The following is a 22775-nucleotide window of genomic DNA, read 5'->3' as shown; positions in this document are numbered from 1 at the left end:
GATGCTGCCCGCTCCTCGCCTCGACGTGTACTTTCTTCGGGCGGGGGTCCCAGCCGCCGCCGCCGCCGCTGCTGTAGCCTACTTTCTCCAGCGCCGCCGTCGGCGCCCATTGGTGCTGGTGGTCCCCTCCGCCAGCTCGGGCGCTTCTTCCCACCTGGCGTCGCGGCAGTTTATATAAAGGAGACGCCGTCGCGGCCGAGACATTTTTGCTCCTTCCACCTCCGTGCCGGCCAGGTACACGGGTGGTATAAGCAACCTCCAGTCTGTGTCAGTGTCGAGGTGGTCGCGTCGGTGGACAGTGTGTGGGCGCCCACAGTGTGTGACTGGACAACGCTCTGGCATCGGGACGCAGACCAGCAGCCGTTGACAGCGTGTTCGCCGTAATGCGTTCTTCTCCGCTGCCTCCCAGCTGAGCAAGGAAGTGCCGGAAGAAGACCGACAGTATTACAGCAGTGCCAGCGATGGCTCGGGCCACGAGTATCTTGCAGGTGAGTTGGCAGCTCGTGTCCACTTCATTGTGACTGTCTGTGGAAGTGTATTGGAAAATTCGATTATTGATCAAAGAAGGGAAAGGAAGGTTACTGTTTGACATCCCTCGACGACGAGGTCATAAGACAGAGAGTTTACTGTCCGTTTGGTGAAATATATCTTCCGTGTCCTTTTGAAATGAATCGTTCCTGAACGTGTGATTTAAGATTCAGAGGAAGCTCGGAAAACGTAAATCTGGATGGCCGCATCAGAATTTGAACCACCACCTTCCGAAAAAAGATTCTAGTGTGTCGCCACAGTGCCTCATAGCACAGTGTTCTGACTGAAGATTCACAGTGATCATAGGTGACAAGTTAAAAGTGTATAGCGCGTGATTAGTATTAAAACTGTGACCAGTTGATTTCTACTGATTAAAAATATTATTTTCCCTTCGATGTACTTCTGCCACATCACAAACTGTGGATACAGGAATCGGAAGCTTGCACACAAGTTGCTAAATCAAGTGCTTCTAAGTTCTGTGATTTTCGCGCTAGTGTCTAGCGAGTGTAACTTACAACTTTGGGTATTACAAGACATCACTACGATCCAAGTGAGCAGATGCTTTTGGTTCAAAGTTCTTATTTATGTTCCATCTAAGGGTGTATAGGGCCTGATGATCTAGCGGTGAAGTGCGTGGCTGGAAATTAAGACATCGCTGAATCGAATACAAGCCGGTCCAAAATGGCTCTGAGCACGATGGGACTTGACATCTGAGGTCATCAGTTCCCTAGAATTTAGAACTACTTAAACCTAACTAACCTAAGGACATCACACACATCCATGCCCACGGCAGGATTCGAACCTGCGATCGTAGCGGTCGCGCGGTTCCAGACTTCAGCGCCTAGAACCGCTCGGCCACTACAAGCCGGAAAACGGTCACTTTGTCTGCCTATAATCTAGCCTTCACCTCTCAACGATCGGATGGTTCGTCAGAAATGACACGTGTTTCGGATTCTTTGTTAAACTCTGGGTCACCTTTCCCAGATCGGATAACTATAGTAGATTAGTGACAAGCAAGTCGCCGAAATAGCGTCCAACTGGAAGGTTTGCGCTGGGTCACTGAAAAACATGAGGTTATTATTATCACGTAAAGATTGTCATGCTGTGGCGTTAAATCTACGTAAAAACAGAAAAAAAGTTATTTTAAAAGAAACAATGAAAGCGACTGGTTGCAGTTTCAAGGTAGGTAGTCCCCTATTCTAACCAGAGACGCAAGTTCTAGTCCATACCGAATACGAAAAACGCGTCTACCAAGGGAAGCATTCTACCACGTATTTGGTGGACTGAGGGCCATTAATTATGTTTGGAAGGACCAGGAGTGAAATGAGCTGAAGTGTAACCGCAGCGTATGATCCCCAATGTCGTTCACAGAGAGTGTGTGTTAAGAATATTTATTTTCTTTAGTTTCCTTCGCTATTTCAACTTAATCCAGACGTATTTCCAACCATTATAAACTTTTTAGTAAGTTTCTTATTTTATTTGGTGTCGTGCACTAGAGTAAAAAACGGAGATGTAAGTATTCTATGGTATCTAACCAAACGTGTGGGATCCGAAGAGACAAAGTTGCATTCTTAAGCAGAGAGATTCATTTCACCCTCCAGACACTGATATTGTGATTTAAGTACCACTCACATCATTTCACGCTACTGCCACAGAGGTCTTTTACAAATCTCCAGTTAGAGACACCACGGCAAAGTCGCTGTTATTTACGGAGAGTCTTATTCTAAATATTTTGTAGACCTACCCCGTGCTGGCCGGAGTGGCCGAGCGGTTCTAGGCGCTACAATCTGGAGCCGCGCTACCGCTACGGTCGCAGGTTCGAATCCTGCCTCGGGCATGGATGTGTGTGATGCCATTAGGTTAGTTAAGTTTAAGTAGTTCTCAGTTCTAGGGGACTGATGACCTCAGAAGTTCAGTCCCATAGTGCTCAGAGCCACTTGAACCATTTTTTGAACGTACCCCGTACGACAGACAATAAACACATTACTTTCTCCAACGACTCATAGAGAGAACGACAAAAAGTTAAAGGAATTCAGTATTGTAAGGCGAAGTCCCTACAGTAACACTGAATGGAATAGCAGCCCGGGAAGTGGTCCTGACATATTACGTATCCTCCACCATATACTGCAGTAACCACGTAGAAATGTCGTCTTTATGGCCTTCTAGGCGCTTCAGTCCGGAACCACGCGGCTGTTACGGTCGCAGGTTCGAATCCTACCTCGGGCATGGATGTGTGTGATGTTCTTAGGTTTAAGTAGTTCTAAGTCTAGGGGACTGATGACCTCAGATGTTAAGTCCCATAGTGCTTAGAGCCATTTTGAACCATCTTTATGGCCTGTCTGTACGTCCTCGTTACAAGTGAATATTGATAAAACCATAGAATCGGAGAAACGTAATTGGTGGTTACCTGATCCAAGCGAACGTTTTGACACGTCCGATTCCCAGACGAAACGAAAACTCCTCTTACAGTATCACATCACGTACTGAGACCAATAAACTATCAAATTCGTATCTCCGAATATGTGGTTTGCTGAGATGTACAGAAAACATTATTGAGAGGACATCTCTACATTTCCAGTATATGGTTAGGGTACATGATATATCAGAACCACTTCCCCTTCTTCCTATTCCATCCGACAGATATATCACTGTCAGAACTCCACGTTACATTACTGAATTTCTGCAATTTTTTTTTGAATTTTTTCCGTTTTGGCGGTGCGTTATTGGAGAAATTAATTTCTTTCTTGCCTCCGTTAGAGGTCATGTCCACAAAATATGCAGAATAAGACTCTCTATAATGTCCATCATCTTTCCTCCAACTAGGGCACACGCATCTCTGTTGCAGTTTTCATCATCACTATTCAAGGTTGTATAGGGAATTCCCAGAAATCCAAACAAAACAGAAAAGAAAGAGAACTGAAGTTCGACACATTGCGGGTCTTAGAAGCAAATAAGCCAAAAGCACCAACTCTCCCATCACGGACCGATTTTGGCATGGATACGTATAAACTTTGCGGTTTGCTAAGCCTGTTTAAATTTGATATTGCTATCTGAGTCTTTATACCGTCTGAGGACGTCTCCAGTATTGGGGTACGAAACGTTCGACAGAGAAACGTACTGTGGACCTGCCTAATGCCCATAAAACCTGCATCACCAAGGACGTGAATACTAGCCGCAGAAGCCTACGTAGTATGACATAGCAATGTGTTTGTAAAACACAAAATACTAACACTGCATATCTAAAGACCTGCCAAGTTTTTCTTTGTGTATTTGAAGGTCAATCTCAGGAACTACAGCGATTTTCATACTCTTTTCATTAACAGATAGATTGATTTTCGACGAAGATTTGTGAATATAATTTCCAAATTTTTCGTTTAATTTGGCTGAACTATAACGAAGTTTATCGGGGAAGTCGTGTCCCCTGAGAACTTGAGAGGCGTGCGTTGGTTAAATCGGATAAGGTGTACTAGAACTTTGGTGGCCATTCGGTCTGCCGAGGCTGTCGGGATTCGGGGTGCACTCAGCCATTGAGAGGCAATGGCTGAGAGCTATTGATTGAGAAGTAGCGGCTCCTTGTAAACTGACTTACGGTCGGGAGAACGGTGTGCTGATCACATGCCCCTCCACATCCGCATCCAATCACGCTTGTGGGATGAGGATGACACGGTGGCCGGTCGGAAACATTGGGCCTTCCTGGCCTCTCCTGACGGAGTTTAGTTCAGTCGAATTAAATAAGGTGATGCTGAGGGACCCAGATTACGAAATGATACACTTGTAGTAGATGACGTTTGCTATTTGGGCAGCAAAGTACGCGATGACGGTCGAAGTACGAGGGTATAAAATGTGCAGTAGTAATCGCAAAAACAGCGTTTCTGAAGAAGAGAAATCTGTTAACATCGAGTATAGATTTAAGTGTCAGGAAGTCTTTTATGTAAATATTTGTAAGGCGTGTATCCATGTATGAAAGCGAAACATGGACGATAAATAGTTTGGATAGAATAGAATAGAAACTTCTGAAATTTAGTGCTACAAAAGAAAGCTGATGATTGGATGGCTAATATCTTCACAGATATTTACATCGCAGTTAAATGGTTCTGACGGCATTCTGAGTACTCACTTATAATTTATTAATTTATCCGTTCTCTCACACATTACGATGTACCATGTATCACAAAGGTGAGCCTTCAAGAGGGAGTAACTTGCAAATGTAGTTTCTGCAGGCTGTTTATGTGAGGTTTACTAAAACCAGTAATAGCCGTACTGCAGAGAGACAGGACTAAAATTACTTCACAACTGGAAGCGTTGTTGCCAGTTTTCAACAACGAAACGGAGAAGACTGCCAACACTAGTGACTACAAACCATAGTCACCTTGAACTGTGGCAACACTAAAGCGTCATAGAAACGTAAAAAAATTGTATTACGATTGGTAGCAATAATTCACCGAAGCAGTTCCGTTTATCTTAATTTAACCGTCACAAATCACTGGTCATTATGTGGAGTTCAGTGATAAGTACACACATTGCCAATTAATACAATTACTTCTAGATTACTCTTCCTCGTATATGTACATTCGATATAAAAGAGCTAGTTTCCATAAATCTTTGCTATTTCTCTTATATTACGCTACTATTTGATATTAAAAATTTAGCTCTAATGCTTTCAGAAATGGCTATAAGCCGTCTGTACACTACAGGAGCTGAAACCTAATTGATATAAACGTTGGTGTTAACAGCAATTTGCGTTCACGATGTAATGTTTTCCTTGCGTATCTCTAACGTGTAGAATTCTCGGGTGTCCAGCCGGGTACGTTATAATTAATCCATTAATTGTGGAGTAATTACGATGTGACCCGGCTGGACACCCGAGAACTCCGATTTGGAAGCAAACTCTTTATGAATATTATCTCTCCTATTATTATAGTTGTGAATTTTATTGTAAACCACAAATAGGCCTATCGTTGAGGAGTAAATTTATTGGCCTTTGAGTTTATAAATTCATAGTTTACCGAAGAGACTTTAACAGCCCATTGGGTTATCAGTATTACATACTTTTTTTTATAGATTGCAACGAAGCAGCATTGCTCCTACAGTTGTTGGCATTTGAGTTTGAGAATCAGTTGGTCCCCGAAGAGACTTTAACGGGGTATTCGGTTATCAACATTAAATAATATTTTTATGTACACCAACGCCACCGAAGCTGCAATCCTCCCAAAGCTTACGCTATTGAACAGAATCGAGTTGAAGTATGCAAACTACTCGGCTAATCCTGTCTGGGTGTGAAAACAGCGAGAGAAATTTTTATGTACGTAACAACCTGACGGAGCTTTTTGATTAACATGTTAGTGACACGCCAGACATAGTCTCGTACTTGCAACCAGGAAAAATAGTATCTGTACTGAATTAAACGTGTTATAGTAGTAGTCCGTCTTTCTATAAGAGTTTCGCCTTTTCTTTTCGGACAGACATCAACAATTTATTAAGTCATGGGCTTGGCACATCAACCGTCTACAAATGAAATGCGTATTAAGATTTGAGGTATTATTTTACATAAAAATATTCTGAGTAATAAAATTTCGTTACGTAGATAGCAGGCGAACAGGGGAAGCTGACATTGTCAAAGGTCATACGTTCCTACATTCGCAGTCGGTTCAAAATAAACGAAATTCGTTCCGTATAGTTCAATTTTTTATACCAGTCTCTTAATAACTGGAGAATTAGGTACTAACCATCCTCACCCTTTCCAAACGAACATTTGTACTCGTTCTAAAATATCAAGTGCCTGCGTACTTTACGATGCACAATTTAGCTTTTACCACTGATTAACATGGTAATTTCTTGAGGTACTATCCTCCCGCATTTCGCTGAAAATAATCTCTTCCGTTATTCAACGCGATTGTTCACTTATTTCTCTAGTTTTGGCATGAGCAAACTGACATGATGTAGACGCATATTCGTCGTCTCTCCTGAATGGCTGAAGTTATCGAGACAAGGGCTCCTGTTTTGCTTTCTGTCTCATGGTCGTATCTTTTTCTCAATATATAATAAAGAAACCATGTTTTCATATATATCTAACGATGAACTTATTTGACTGCTTAGAAATAGGAGCATTTCTTGTAGAATTTGCGGTATTTATTTTTTATGTTTTAAGGCAAACGAAATCATCGTACAGCACTGATGGCCGGGCAACAGTTCGGTTGACAAGTTGCAAGTGTATTTGTCGTTGACGCCACATCGGGCGACTTGGGTGTCGATCCGAAATGAGGATGAGGACTACACAAGACCCAGTCCCCGGGCGGAGAAAATCTCCGACCAGGTCAGGAATCGAACCTGGGCCTGTTGCATTACAGTCAGACGCGCTAACTGGTCCTCTAAGGGAGTGGATATCTCTCAGAAATGTGCCGATTAAGAAGAAAACGATGGCGCCAAACGTCAGGATCAGTTATTTCATCTGGTGTTTACGCGATAAATGGAAAGATTTTTTTCCGAAATGATTGAATAGAAAACTACAATAAAGATCTCTTCTTTTTATGTGCTACGCAATGGCGTTTAAAATAGTAATAGTTGCACTGAAAAGTGTAATTCCCCCAGTTACACACAAAAAGTTCTATACACTGTTTAGACACCAAAACGGCTGTTCTTCTGCGTATTATAATTTCGAGTTTCTGTATTTTGAACTGTTTGTGAAATGTTAGGGGGTCGATGGTGCAACAGTTTTGTGTGTGTGTGTGTGTGTGTGTGTGTGTGTGTGTGTGTGTGTGCGTGTGTGTGTGTGTATTTCTGTGAGTACGGTCGTATCTGTTACTGTTCACGTCCTGCAGATATTTCTGGCCATAATGGAGCGATAAAAATGCTAAGAACATTTACGTGACATGCAAATTCCAAGAAACGAACCGAAGTAAAAACCCATTGTGCACCAACTGCTTTAATTACAGTCGCGGAGAGTTCCAGTTAAAAAATATAAAATTCAAGTTATTTCAAAAGAGCAACTCGAAATCGCCCTAGCGCGCCTGCTATAAGCCCTTTATAGGGCCGCACCCTCTTTCTTATTCAGTGAAGCAGTTGAGGACGCCGAGCGCGTGTGTGGCTTGAACACCGCCCTGCTCGCTGCTACGCAGCCTATGGCGCCGGCTCGGATGTTTAAACGGAAGTGAACTTTTATGGGCTCTTTGGAAATTTTGGTAGCAGCCAATACGGCCCGCAGTGGCGGAAGATATTACGGCCCGCCGCAGGGGCAATTCGAGGAAAACGTTAAATTTTATGTCGCTGCGTAACAACCGGAAGACACCGTAACCCGCAACATAAATTACGTCATCAATGACGTGGCTTTGCTGGAAACTGTACCGTGCCTAATTGTGAGGCCGTTAAAGTAAGACGGATCGGAGAGCATTGCCGGTGCTTTGGTGCTCGGGCGCTGCTCCCGCCAGTGGTGGTGTGGGCGGGGGGTGGGGGGGGGGGGAAACCTTGCCATGACCGTAACGCCCGAAATTGAGTTCAATGTCGGCCGCCCTCAACAGGCCGTCTAGTTTCTCCGGAGCACCGCCCCATTCCGGAGAGTCATAGTAAAACGTAGTATCTGAGTTGATACTGCAATTCACCTGACTTCGAATGCGTCGTGGGAAATGGAGCTTCTTTTCTCCTTTTTCCTTCTGCTAGAACACTTGCCTTTATCAACAGGAAATAATGTACTGCCCACTTCCACTTGTTGAAGATTTCATCAGCCAATACCTATTTCGAGACAGGTATCTCATTTTCGATTGCCTTTATACGGTAATCGTATCTATTCATACAAAAAGAGGCCACCAAAGTACTGTATGTACCAATCGCAGTTGACAACACTGACCACATGCGTGTTGAATGATGCGCATGCGTACATCACTGAATATCGGGGAATCAGCCAGTTAATATGCCACCTCAACGACAGGGGCGGCAAGATAAGCGAACACGTGTCTCGGCTCATCCGTAGATACTCAAGTATTGGTGAAAAAACGACAGTCAAAGCTTTCGAGGTATTTTGGAGGTACTTTACGTGCTTTTTACCGCACTGGATTCTCAGACGAGATTGGAGCTCAGTGGTTAGTGTTATAGCTTCATAATTTTGCACCTTGTGTTCCAAACCCGAATATTATTTCTATTTATTCTATTTTTTATTATTGTTTTTGTTTATCTACACATGTTACTACACGATCGTTTGTTATCAGATTTGGGATTCAACGCTGTTATATTAATTGTAAAATTACAACTGAATTTCACAATAAGCATCACCTATTTAATACATTTTATTGATGTGTGTAATGTGTTGAGGGTTTACAACCTTTTTTTAATTCTCTTGTTCTGTTATTCATATGTTTATTCTTCAGCAAGATTTGGTACGTTTTCTTGGATGATCTCGATAGTACAAACATTCCGAACACCACGAGCATCGCTCATAGGCAGGTTTGCCACAATAACATTTCTTCGTATGAATCTCACTTGAAAAAGAAACGTCGTTCACAATGGCGAAGATTTCGCACGTTGGCAGTAATTTCGCAGCACCCGATGGATAGCGGGTCACTTTTCCGAAAACTGGTGCTTGCAGTTGATTTTGAATCAAGATCATTACAGGAATTTCACCAAAAACAACTTCAAATAATTTTTCCATTTTTTAAATTCATTCGTCTGACATACAATTAGTTGGCGAATAAGGACAATATCATATTAATATACACTGGAAAACATTCGTGTAATAATCTTCTCCAGACATCGGTATATAAATGAGAAACGAAAATAAAAGTAAGAATCGGGTTTCGAACACGGGACACATGATTAAGAAGGCGCGAGCTAGGCACTGTGCCAGCGTTTCATCTCCAGACAGGCTGCGGTGAAAGGGACATAAAGTGTCCAGGAAAACGCCTCGAAATCCTTGACTGTCGATTTTTCAGAAACGGGTGAATATCTACGGGCAGAGCGAGACACGTGTCCGCTTATTTTGATCCCTCGTCCACTGAGCGAAGTTTGTGGGAAAATTGTGTTGTTGCACTTCCTGTGTTCTCCTCGTGAGCGGTAGTTTTCACAGACGCGGCTGTGGAATCCTTTATCACAACTGATTCTGTGGGCATGACGACAGAACAGTAATGATCGCCATTTGGCTGCACCCAAGGGGCAAAGCATTCGCAGCGGAAGGTCACTCGTAGTGTTTAGAACCTGCAGTCACCGAGTCAGGAAAGAACTGTTCGAAAGCGAGAGTCTGAACACAGTCCCAAACGTTCAGTATGGTGACATGTTCGAACATTACAACTATTTCGACGTGTCTCCGGCCGCTTGCTCGATGATTTGAAGTGTCATCCAAATGAACTGCAGGTGGTTCGGGAGTTGAGTGACATCGGTAGACGAAACAGACTCGCCAACTGCACGAGTATTCTTCTAGTGAATCGAAGATTACGTTTTCTTCAACAACGGCTGATGCCCGATGAATGAAACTTATTCATGATTCGGTATGTTAACAAGGTACTGATCTCCGGCATATCGACGACATTAACATGAAAAGCCGCAAACGAGTCCAAAAGGTTTTGTGTGTTGTGAAATTGATATCTGTGGGATTACTTATTCCTATTTTTTTTAGTTGGAGACCTGACCCCTACTGCAAAATGCTGCAGAGGTTAGCTGAATAACATTTCTTTCAGCTGGATGGCGCAGCGGCTCACACATCAGGCCAAGGCACGGTTATACTCGGACTAACATTTCCAGAAACTGTGAAATCCCACTTTGCCGATGCGACGTGTACATCCAGTTCATCAGAGGTAACAGCTCCTGGTTACTTCCTCTGGGATTATGTGACAAAGAGGTCTTTGTTAATCGTTTGGAGACAACTGAGAAATTTAAGTCAGCCATACCTGTGACATGAGCACCATTCCGTAGGATATACCAAGGCGTCTTATGGAAGCTTTTCTGTGACACGTTCAGCAGAGCATCCAGGCAAACGTGTGGAACTCGGGGAACGCTATTTTCAAGATGTAGGCAGGTATGACAATACGTACACCGGTGTGCAAAAGTTGAGGATGAAAACACTTTCACCGTGATGTGTCACTGCTAAATATTAAACTTCATTTAATCTTCGTCGAGAAAGAAATGCTACAGTATAGTACAGAATAATCTAGATTAGTATAGTATAGTATAATATAATATAGTATAGGATAGTGTAGGAGATAAGTGAAACAAATACGCACTCATACCAACGGAAGCGACACAATAATTCCACCAAAGCCATTCCTAATTATGATGGTTCACTGGACATTACAAAAGGCGGGACATGGCTTTCAATAGATTGTGTGATCAACACGTACGGCAAAGCATGTTCTGCAACGTGCTCCCACAATGGCCACAAAGTTGGTTAAAGGGTTCTTGTGGTGGGGCCTTCCATTCCTGCACCATAATACTTCGACCACCAAAGCGATATTGTTCAGCAATGTTCCTGGACGCATAACGTGTTCCCATCTCTTACCTTATAAAGATACCTCCAGCAGTGTGTGTGGTGTTGACATGCATAATGCATGGAAGTACTGGTTTCCAAACATTTGAACACATTACTCTCATTAAAGTAACAGTGTCACTGTACTCCTTCCGCTAGTGCGTCTTTTGTGGGTTGCAGTCGACTCTGACTTCACTTATATGGATGAAAAGGTGCTACCGCATCGAACGGCGCAGGTAGAGAAGCTCTTGGAGTGATAGGGTATTCGGCGAACGGTCTGGTCCGCCCATTCCGCCAACTTGAGTACCGTCGTACATGCGTTGGGGAGACGTATTACCAGATGCACCACGACGATTCAGCAGTTACCACGCACGCTAGTGGAAGAATGGGATGCCCTTCCACAAGAACTCCGTGTCAACCTTGCGGCCAGCATGTTCCAGAGCATGCAGTGTCACGCCTGATGATGATCACACGTCCTTTGAATGTCCAGGAAACCGTCCTAAATCACTCTGACTTCAGTGTAATTATTGTCTTTGAATAAAAGAGCCATTTCTGTTAGTGTCATTGCTTATTTCTTTAAGTTACCTTCTGTGGTATACTGTAGAAGCTATTTCTATGTATGGTGCCACTTTCATAGAGATATTGTACTTGGCAGTGATGCATGATACGGAAGTTACTTTCGTCGTCGCGCTTTGCACACCAGTATATTATTGCTAATGCATGTAATTAGGTCCCATAACTGAATTATGTTACTACTTGCAATCACCATATTTCTGTTGCCTGAAGTTGGCGGATACAGTCTGGTCCACTCAGTGTATGTATACTAGCGACCTGTACCGGCTGCTTACAGTAGCCTAAAGTATCTACGGCTGGGTGGCTTACCTGGCGTAGCGGTAGTAAATTGTGTATTACTGGTCCGATGTAAGAGATCTAACATCGAACCTGATGGCCCTAATCAGATCGGGTGAAGTAAATAAATAAATAATATACAAAAAAGCTTTTTCGTGGATCAGTCTACCGATGAGCGAAAACTGTATCAAAATTTCTGCAGTAGTTACTGAGGTTAGCCTGAACATACAGAGAGGGAAATGTGGCGGGGAACATTAATTTATCATCGATAAACAATATTTGCGAATTTGCGGTTAGAAGTCGCTATATATCGTGACGGGTCGCATATGTCAGCCGTCTTCAATTATTATACGTAGAGATTGCATTTTGTAGGAATGTCAGAATGAGAAGTTAGACAACTGAGAAGGGAAATCACAGTACGGAAAAATTGTTAATACTTTTTTTTGTTCTTTGAGTCATCAGCCTTCTGACTAATGTGATGCGGCTCATGTACCAACCTCTTGTAATAGAAACTGAAAAAACACAATCTGCTCAAAAGTATCCGGACACCCCCAAACACATACGTTTTTCATATTAGGTGCATTGTGCTGCCACCTACTGACAGGTACTCCATATCAGTGACCTCAGCAGTCATTAGACATCGTGAGAGAGCCGAATGGCGCGCAACTCACGGACTTCGAAAGTGGTCAGGTGATTGAGTGTCACTTGTGTCATACGTCTGTACGCGAGATTTCCACGCTCCTGAAAATCGCTAGGTCCACTGTTTCCGATGTGACAGTGAACTGGAAACGTGAAGGGACACGTGCAGCACAAAAGCGTACAGGCCGCCCTTGTCTGTTGACTGACAGGGACCGCTGACAGTTGAAGAGCGTCGTAATGTGTAATAGGCAGACATCTATCCAGATCATCACACAAGGATTCGAAACTGCATCAGGATCAACTGCAGGTACTATGACAGTTAAGCGTGGGGATGAGAAAACCTGAATTTCAAGGTCGAACGGCTGCTCATAAGCCACACATCGCGCGTAAACATTGGACGATTGCACAGTTGTAAAACGTAGTGTGAAGTGACAATCACGGTTCACAATGTAGCGATCCGATGGCAGTGTGTGAGTATGGCGAATGTCCGGTGAACGTCATCTGCCAGAGTGTACAGTGCCAACAGGAAATTTCGGAGGCGGTGGTGTTATGGTGTGGTCATGTCTTTCATGGAAGGGGCTTGCACCACCTGTTGTTTTGCATGTTACTATCACAGCAGAGGCCTACATTGCTGTTTTAACCACCTTCTTGCTTCTCACTGTTGAAGAGAGATTCGAGGATGGCGATTGCATCTTTCAACAAGATCGAGCACCTGTTCATAACGCACGGCTTGTGGCGGATTGGTTACACGGCAGTAACATCCCTGTAATGGACTGGTCTGCACAGAGTCCTAACCTGAATCCTATAGAACACCTTTGGGATGTTTTAGAACACCGACTTCGTGCCAGGCCTCACCGACCGACATCGATACCTCTCCTCAGTGCAGCACTCCGTGGAGAATGGGCTGCCATTCCCTAAGAAACCTCCCAGCACCTGATTGAACGTATGACTGCGAGAGTGGAAGCTGCAATCGAGGCTAAGGGTGGGCCAACACCATATTGAATTCCATCATTACCGATGGAGGGCGCCACGAACTTTTAAGTTATTTTCAGCCAGGAGTCCGGATACTTTTGATCGCATAGTGTAGTTACGGGGCTCCACTGCTGGTGAACGGTCGATGGAGTGAGTACCTGGTCGATAGTAGCGGGAAGCAGACAGCTGGGCGAGAGTAAGGTAACTGCCAAAGAAACCGCGTGCTCAGAAATAAATTATGAAAAATGTTAAACATGTTCTGATCTGTTCCAATCTGTACGTGACGTGATAATGATATATTTCGCGCCAAGCTATATATAGTGTTAATTTTGAATGTTAAGACTAATGATAAATATTAGTTAGAGATTCCAAGAGAAGCATGACTGTATTTTATGAGGAAAATACAATGGTGTAGATTTTAATTTCTACTGTAAGTGGTTTCTGTAGTTTCAGTCTTGATGGTTTTATCTGCTGAAATATTGTGATGCCATATGATTGAGGTGGAATGTCCGCCACCATAGCTGAGTGGACAGCGCGCCGGCTTGCCATGTCGGGGGGGGGGGGGGGGGGGGGCGGTTCGATTCCCGGCTGGATTGGAGATTTTCTCCTTTCAGGTACAGGGTGATTGTGTCGTCTTCGTCACCACCATTTCAGTTTCATCGACGCGACGTCACCTCAAAAGAATCGCAGTAAGCGATCAGGTCTAACAGCCGGGAAGCCCTCGCCACACGACACTTCATTTAATTGAAATGGAAAATTAGATTTACGGTAGTTAGTTATGTATTAGCGGGCTGATGGTATATTTTTGCAAATGGCAGTTCATTTAGCGTGTGCAAGTGAGTTTCCCTTAGAAAGTTGCGATTTTACAAAGATCTGTGATACTTAAGTTCGCTCTTGACAGTTTTTGAGCAGTCAGACAAGTTATCATTTCAGGGCTGGATAACTGAGATAGTAAATATCACGGTGATAATTACACAGGCCTCATATTCGTGTGGGATCTCTTAGATCGATAAGTTGTTCATGATCTGCCTGAGTTCGTAAAGGCCAACTGGTCGACAAACCGCTTTATCCCAATAATAGTGAGAGCCCAGAGGATAGGTGAGAACCGCAACGATTATAAAAGTTAAAATGCCCCTGCCGCGCTTTTCATCTGTATGAGGAGGCTACTCTCAGAAACTGGTGTATGGTTGTTGATATGGAATCCACTAATAGGCAGGCTGATTGAAAAGGAAGATCTTTGTAAACACTTTAAGAATATATCTTGGAAATTGCTTGAGCAATGATGAACTAAAGTGTCATGTTCCATTTTTCTGTCTGTATGTGAAGGTTAACTTCTGGAATTACTGCAAGAATTTTGATACAGGTTTCACTACTTGATAAACTGATTCACAAAGAAGGTTTGTGCATTCATTTCATAAATAGTTCGTGGAAATTGGCTGAATTATGATGAATTAAAGTTCCCTGCCGAATTTTTTTGTGTTTATACATGAAGGTTAATCTCAGGTGCCGCTGTAACGGTTTTGGTATGGTTTTTACTAGTAGATAGACTAACGCACAAGGTACGTTTGTGTGTGTAATTTATGACGGTGTGAGGCCTCCAATTTTTATGAGAAAACTTTTAAAGCTTTTTAAATCAAGCAGACTTCAATATGATAATGATAGACGTTCAATAAATGAAATAAGATTTGTGCCACGACTGGGATTTGAAACTGTGATTCCTAGCTTATTAGGCAGGCGTACTAGCCATTACAACACTGCACCAGTACAGCTAATTTACCTGCAGGGACTATGCTAGTCTAACGCCCTCCAGAACACAAACTTCAGTTCACGCCTTGAACTCGTTTTCCGTTCCTATATTAACATTCTACATTCTTCACGTGTATATATTTATTTCTCAACATATTTCTCCCAAAGAGGGACAGTTTTCTTAATACCGTCACGGCAGAATGTTTGACTTTTCACGGGGTCACACTCTCACCTACGGTTGCACCGCTTCATCAGTATCATAGCGAAGTGCTCGAAGGTGTTCATTAAGTTTTGTAAACGGACAAAAAGGGATTGGGACCAAATCATGACTGTATGGAGTATGATCGATCACGGTGAAGCCAAAGTATCGGATTGTAGCAGATGTAAAGTTTGTATGTAGTCTGGCACTGTCATGATGAAAGAGAAAGCGCTCCATGAGTGGACGAACTCTTCGAATTTGAAACACGACTAGAATACGCCTCTTCAGGCACCGAAAATGTTACGTTACATACCGTCATGTTATACGCTACAATACTGAGCCTTCTACCTGCGAAGGGTTGCGAATATGTAGACATGAAGAATAAAGATAAAGAATGTTAATAACATTTGCTGTATTTAAGAAGCTTTAAAAGTTTTCACGTTATTTCTGAGGCATTAATATTCTGCACACTCTGCTATAATTAACGCTACACTAGACAAGTCGTCCGACCGGAGATACTTAATGGCATCCAAGCGAAGTTCCACATCACTATGAAATAATGGCCTAGTTCATACAAACGCACTTGAAATGTAAAGTTTTGCCGGCCGGTGTAGCCGAGCGGTTCTAGGCGCTTCAGTCTGGAACGGTGTGACCGCTACGGTCGCAGGTTCGAATCCTGCCTCGGGCATGGATGTGAGTGATGTCCTTAGGTTAGTTAGGTTTAAGTAGTTCTAAGTTCTAGGGGACTGATGACCTCAGACGTTAAGTGCCATAGTGCTCAGAGCCATTTTGTAAAGTTCTGAGTCATGGGCCCTTCTAATTGGGCTTAAAAATTCAAGATTGACTGTTGAATCTATATGACTTACGCTGTTGTAGGCGACATCCGCCACTCTGTTATGGTCCGAGATGGAGAGGGAGAGCAGGGCGTGTACGTTGCCCTTCTTATTCAAATTTCTACTACTTCTGATGTCTCATTGTACTAAGATTATAGGCGAAAACTGACTGAACTCGCGCGGGAAGCACCCTTAAGAACTCTTTGCAGAAAAAAACCCTCGCTCGTCGCCAGCAATGGATTGGAGTGCCGAGGCGGCGATCGCTCGCGACGGCAGTGTGCGGAGGTGCTGTAGAAAGCAGCCGCCGTTACGTCGCTCGTGATGTCACAACCGTCCTTCAGCCAGTGGCTTCTTCTTGTCGGCGCGCATTCCGCAGTTCATGGACAGCGCCCATCCTCCACTCGCGTGTTTTCCGCTTCTCCGTCTGCCACACATCGCACTTGTCATCAAAGACAGCTTTATTTCAACTTCCAACATATTACGTCACTATGTCCTTCACCAGACACTACCAACTCTGCCGTGGGCTGTGCAAGAATTCCTTCATACGAGCAGAAAAACCAATATTTGAGCTACAACTGGACAGGAATTCCATCTATTTCAAACCACCGCTTTTGTAACTCGTATGGGCCACTTTTGGACCACTCTGCTTGTGTTTTTGCTGTTGTCACCTGACGCTTCTGGTGCTTCTGTTGAAGTTTAGTGGCTGTTTTTTTAGTACTACCTTGACCTTTTCTGTTAGCCCAGTATTCTTTCGTTTTCGTGTTGAACTTCAATTAGCGTTCCTGGGACCATTTGTATGTCTCATTGCTGTTAGCTTGTGTAAGGGATGTTATGTAGGATCCGGTTTCAATTACTGAATGGCAGTCACACCTGTTAGCTACTAAGTCTTACCTAATATGAAGTTCTGCAAGGCCTTTTACTTCATTCACACGGATCCAGTTGCTTTACCGTTGTTGCCTACTATGAAGATGTTACATGACAGTTTATTTGTCTCCATTCTGCACATGTGACCACAGAAAGGTAGTCGTCTTCTTCTGATGGCATCGGTGAGCTTTTCTTGGTGGTGGTGGAGTTGACGATTAGGTTTGTACCGTCGTCTCCCATCTGGTAGCATGCTGGTCCCATCATCTTTCGAAGCGATTCCCTTTCTTGTAATTCCAGGATCCTTATTGTTGTTGTCCCGCTTACAGGTAGGCACTCTGCTGCATACTGTGCTACAAGGTCTTAGTTTGATGCTCAGCGATAAATGTTTCGAGGCGCACATTTTTCTGAAACCGTAGTACTATTTAGACTGATTCTCCTTTGCTCAAGAGCCACAGTTACATTGAGTTCATTCGATATCGACTGTGCCAGTTACCTTACGATTTTGACTCTCTTGAATTGCTTGCTAACGGTGGCTTTCACCGTTTTAGGGGTATCGTTAATTTTGTAAGTATATCGGTCTTTCCTACGATTATCAAGATACTTGTTATCTCTACTGTTAAATGGAGCTCTTGGAGTTGAATAAAAGCCTCTTGAATATGGTTTGATAGTAATGTCACGTCAGTTGAAAAAGTTAGAAAACGCCAGGCGTGGATCCTTGAGTTGTCTGAGTTGATCCCCATCCTTAATCCAATGTTTGCTGCCCTGCGCCGGCCGAAGTGGCCGTGCGGTTAAAGGCGCTGCAGTCTGGAAGCGCAAGACCGCTACGGTCGCAGGTTCGAATCCTGCCTCGGGCATGGATGTTTGTGATGTCCTTAGGTTAGTTAGGTTTAACTAGTTCTAAGTTCTAGGGGACTAATGACCTCAGCAGTTGAGTCCCATAGTGCTCAGAGCCATTTGAACCAATGTTTGCTGATTAAGATCCATAAATAATATTCCCTCCTTGACTCATCCCAGTATTAATCGGGAAACTCTCAGAACTGTTCTCTAAACTTTACTTTGTATTTGGCGACGTATAGGGCGGCCTTCAGGAATCGATTTAGTTTATTGCTTTGCTGAATCATGTGTAAGTAGGCTGTGTAGGTTTGTTTATTGGTAACGCCACGTAGCGCTCTGTATGAAAATCACTGGCTGTGCTGTGTGCAGTCTGTGGCTGGTTTGCGTTGTTGTTGGCCATTGTAGTGTTGGGCAGCTGGATGTGAAGAGCGCGTAGCGCTGCGCAGTTGGAGGTGAGCCGCCAGCAGTGGTGGATGTGGGGAGAGAAATGGCGGAGTTTTGAAATTTGTAAGACTGGATGTCATGAACTGCTATGTATATTACGATTTTTCAACACTATTAGGGTAAATACATTGTTTGTCCTCTATTAAAATCTTTCATTTGCTAACTATGCCTATCAGTAGTTAGTGCCTTCCGTAGTTTGAATCTTTTATTTAGCTGGCAATAGTGGCGCTCGCTGTATTTGCTGTAGTTCGAGTAACGAAGATTTTTGTGAGGTAAGTGATTTGTGAAAGGTATAGGTTAATGTTAGTCAGGGCCATTCTTTTGTAGGGATTGTCAGATTGCGTTGCGCTAAAAAATATTGTGTGTCAGTTTAAGCACAGTCACGTACTTTTTTTCTAAGGGGACGTTTCATATGGCGACCCTGCCAGGATCATATGAAAGGTAATAACCCCTGAGTTCGAGGTAGAGACAGTAGTATGGGTGGCGAAAAATGTATCCTACGCAACCGCTCAATCGTATCATTGATACAGAGAACGCACAAATGACAGCAAGCGAAGCTTAGTAGAGATTCGTACTTCTGTGAAAAGATATATGCGCGAAACATACAGCAACTATCACAGTCACACCTTAGCAAAAGATTTGGCAGAGAACCCGAGAAAATTCTGGACTTACGTAAAATCGCTAAAGCAGGTCCCAGGCTTCCATTCAGTCCCTCGTTGACCAATCTGGTGTGGTAGTTAAAGAAAGAAAAACGAAAGCTGAAGTTTTAAATTTCACGTTTAAGAAATCGTTCGCAAAGGAGAATCGTACAAACACACCGTCACTTGACCATTGGGCAGACTCTCGTACGAACGGCATTGTAATAAGCTCACCTGGCATAGAAAAACAACAAAAAGATTTGAAAGCAAATAAATTACCAAGTCCAGATGGAATACCTATTCGATTTTACCGTTGGCCTCTTACCTACCTTTTCTTCGTCGATAACTGGTTGAAGGCATAGAACTTCCCGTGCAGAGGCTCTGAGCACTATGGGACTTAACATCTGTGGTCATCAGTCCCCTAGAACTTAGAACTACTTAAACCTAACTAACCTAAGGACATCACACACATCCATGCCCGAGCCAGGATTCGAACCTGCGACCGGAGCGGTCACGCGGTTCCAGACTGAAGCGCCTTTAACCGCACGGCCACACCGGCCGGCCCCGTGCAGAGGAATTGAAGAAAGGATTACAATAGTACAAGAAGTAATTAGAAGTGAACAGAACACAGATGAGGTAGGTTTGTAGGGAACTAATGTTGCCTTAAAATCCTTTGTATAAGGAATATGTATTTTTATTATCGAATCTCTCACACAGCACAAAGGCCCAAGTGGCTGGAAAAAAGCACAGGTGATTCCACTATATAAGAAGGGTGAAAGAACGGACCCGCAGAATTACAGATCAATATCCATAACTTCTGTTTGCTGCAGAATCCTTGAATACATTCTTAAATCGAAAATAATAAACTTGCTTGAGACTGAGAAAATTTAGTTCATGAATGAGCATGATCTCAGAAAGCGTCGCTGGTGCGAAACTGAGTTTTCCTTTTCTCACATTATTGGGAACTATGGGTGAACGGCAACATTCAGATTCCATATTTCTATATCTCCGGAAAGTATTTGTCACGGTGCCCCATTGTAAGCTGTTAACGAAGGTGCGAGTATATGGAATAAGTTCACAGACACGTGAGTGGCTCGAAGACCTCAAATATTAGAACATAGCATGTCGTCGTCGACGGCGAGTGTTCATCGAAGACAAGGGTAACGTCAGGAGTGCCCCAGGGATATGTGGTACGACCTCTGTTATTTCCTATATACATTAATGATTTGGAGGATAGAGTGGGCAGCAATCTGTGGATGTTTGCTGATGATGCTGTGGTATATGGTAAGGTATCGAAGTTGGGTGACTGTAGGATGTTACGAGACGACTTAGACAAAATTTCTAGTTGGTGTGACGAATGGCAGCTAACCCCAAGTGTGGAAAAATGTAAGTTAATGCGGATGAGTAGGAAGATCAAACCTATAGCGCTCGGATACAATATTACGAGTGTCCTGCTTGACACAGCCAATTCGTTTAAACATCTGGGTGTAACGCTGCAAAGCAATATGAGATGGAACGAGTGTGTAAGAAGCTGAATCGTCGACTTCAGTTTATTAGGAGAATTTTAGGATAGAGTGGTTCACCTGTAAAGGAGATCGCATATAGGATGCTGGTGCAACATGTTCTTGAGTACTGCTCGAGCGTTTGGGATCTGTACCAGGACGGATTGAAGAAAGACATGGAAGCAATTCAGGCTGCTTGATTTGTTACCGGTAGGTTCAAACAACACGTAAGTGTTACAGAAATTCTTCGGGAACTGAAATGGGAATCCCTGGAGGAACGGTGACATCCTTTCCAAGACACACTGTAGCGTTCCATTAGAAAAATTATAATTGACTGTGCTAGTAAACTTCCACGTTATTTGTACAACGACAGCTGAGCAAAACTCAACGTACTCAAACAGTTTTCTCTTCACTTATTCTGATCATCACTAAACCTACACACAATATTTTTTAGCGCAACGCAATCTGACTTTCAATCATCTCTACAAAAGAATGGCCCTGACTAACAATAACCTATGCCTTTCATGAATCACTTACCTCACAAAAAACTTCATTGCTCGAGCTACTGCAACACAGCGAGCGCCAATACTGCCAGCTGAATAAAAGATTCTAACTACTGAAGGCACTAACTACTGATAGGCATAGTTAGCAAATGAAACATTTTGATAGAGGACCAATGATGTATTTACCTTAATAATGTTCAAAAGACCATCTTTACAAATTTCCTTTTTCTGGCGGACACACGTCCAAATTGTCCGCGTATAGTAACCTCTCAAAACTCTGGCATCTCTCTCTCCACATCCACCACTGCTGGCGGCTCACCTCCAACAGCACAACGCTACGCGCTTTTCACATCCAATTGGCCAACACTACAATAGCGAATATTCCAACAATTCCAACCAGCCACAGACTGCACACAGCACAGTCAGTAATTTTCATACAGAGCGCTACGTGGCGTTACCAACATAAAAACCTAAACAGCCTACTTACAACACTATTGGAAAATTTAGATAACCGAAATTTGAAGCTGACTACCGACCGATTGTACTGTCGCCAACTTACATTGCGCGTAAGAACCACGAAGATAAGATATGTGAAATTAGGGCTCATACGAACGGATTTAGACAGTGATTTTCCCCTCGCTCTATTTGCGAGTGGAGCAGGAAAGCAAGTGACACGTAGTGATGCAGGGTGGCTTGCGGAAAATCTATATAGACGTAGATGTAGGTATAGACATTCAGACAAAAATGTACAAACGCATGTGTTTCTGTTCCATTTTGCATACAATCTGCGGCACTGCTCCTTTCCGTGACAATCTTGTGAATAGTGGTGCGTCCAACATGAGGAACTTCATCAGCCAGAACACTAGCCGCCAAACGTCCAGCAGATAGCAGTTTTTGTATAGTTTGTTGCAAGCTTTAATTGATCGGGATATAGGGCCTTGCACACAACTCTTCTTCATGCACATTCGCACTGCCATTTCTGAAATCTCCACGCAACTCTCTAACCTTTTCTTCACTCAATATTGTGGGGCCTATAAAATAAGCACGCCTCCTTATGAATTTGAGTAGTAAATCCTTTGCACATAAAACTAGAACAGAGCACGCACTTCAAGATTGCTATAGGTTACAGTTTTCTAAGTTGTGCTGTGGTGTCACCGCTAGACACCACACTTGCTAGGTGGTAACTTAAATCGGCCGCGGTCCTGTAGTACATGTCGGACCCGCGTGTCGCCACTGTGTAATCGCAATCCTAGCGCCACCACATGGCAGGTCACAAGACACGGACTTGACCTCGCCCCAGTTGTACGGACGACATAGCTTGCGACTAGACCTACCAAGTATTCCTCTCATTTGCCGAGAGACAGATTAAATAGCCTTCAGCTAGTCCATCGCTACTACCTAGCAAGGCGCCATGTGTATCATTGCTAATTGCTTACTACTATTCAAGAGATGTATTTCAACAAGAACAAGACTACATTAAAGTTAAGTATATTAAAATCTCTCTTCTTTTCTTTATAGTTTTCATCCAGTCTCCTGTTTCAGAATGTACGCCCGTCTGCGTTAGTTTCGCGTGCACCTAGCCACTCATTGTGTCGAGACCTTACGGAATCGACACAACATGTGCCTTTTTGGGTTCACTCACAACAGAATGAATACTAACAGCATCTCCACTTGGCATTAGTGCCGAAAATACGTTGTGTATTGGTTGTAACTGTCAGGTACGTCGCATGGGCCTTGCTGTTGGATGTGCACACATCAGGCACACGTCACGTCATATCCA

General features: G+C 43.4%; 1 protein-coding gene across 1 annotated transcript in view; it reads left to right on the top strand.

Moving 5' to 3' along the window:
- Nucleotides 1-288: 288 nt before the first annotated feature.
- LOC126259569 (uncharacterized) overlaps nt 289-22775 on the top strand; it is a 72918-nt gene continuing 50431 nt past the window's right edge. The window contains exon 1 of the mRNA XM_049956476.1: nt 289-488. Coding sequence (XP_049812433.1) covers nt 462-488 — 27 coding nt within the window. The 5' untranslated portion in view covers nt 289-461. The remainder of the gene's footprint in view (nt 489-22775) is intronic.

This window comes from Schistocerca nitens, chromosome 5 (assembly GCF_023898315.1).
Source record: "Schistocerca nitens isolate TAMUIC-IGC-003100 chromosome 5, iqSchNite1.1, whole genome shotgun sequence".
Taxonomy (NCBI): Eukaryota; Metazoa; Arthropoda; class Insecta; order Orthoptera; family Acrididae; genus Schistocerca; species Schistocerca nitens.
Note: the sequence above shows the minus strand (reverse complement) of the source record. Positions and strands in the feature narration are given on the sequence as shown.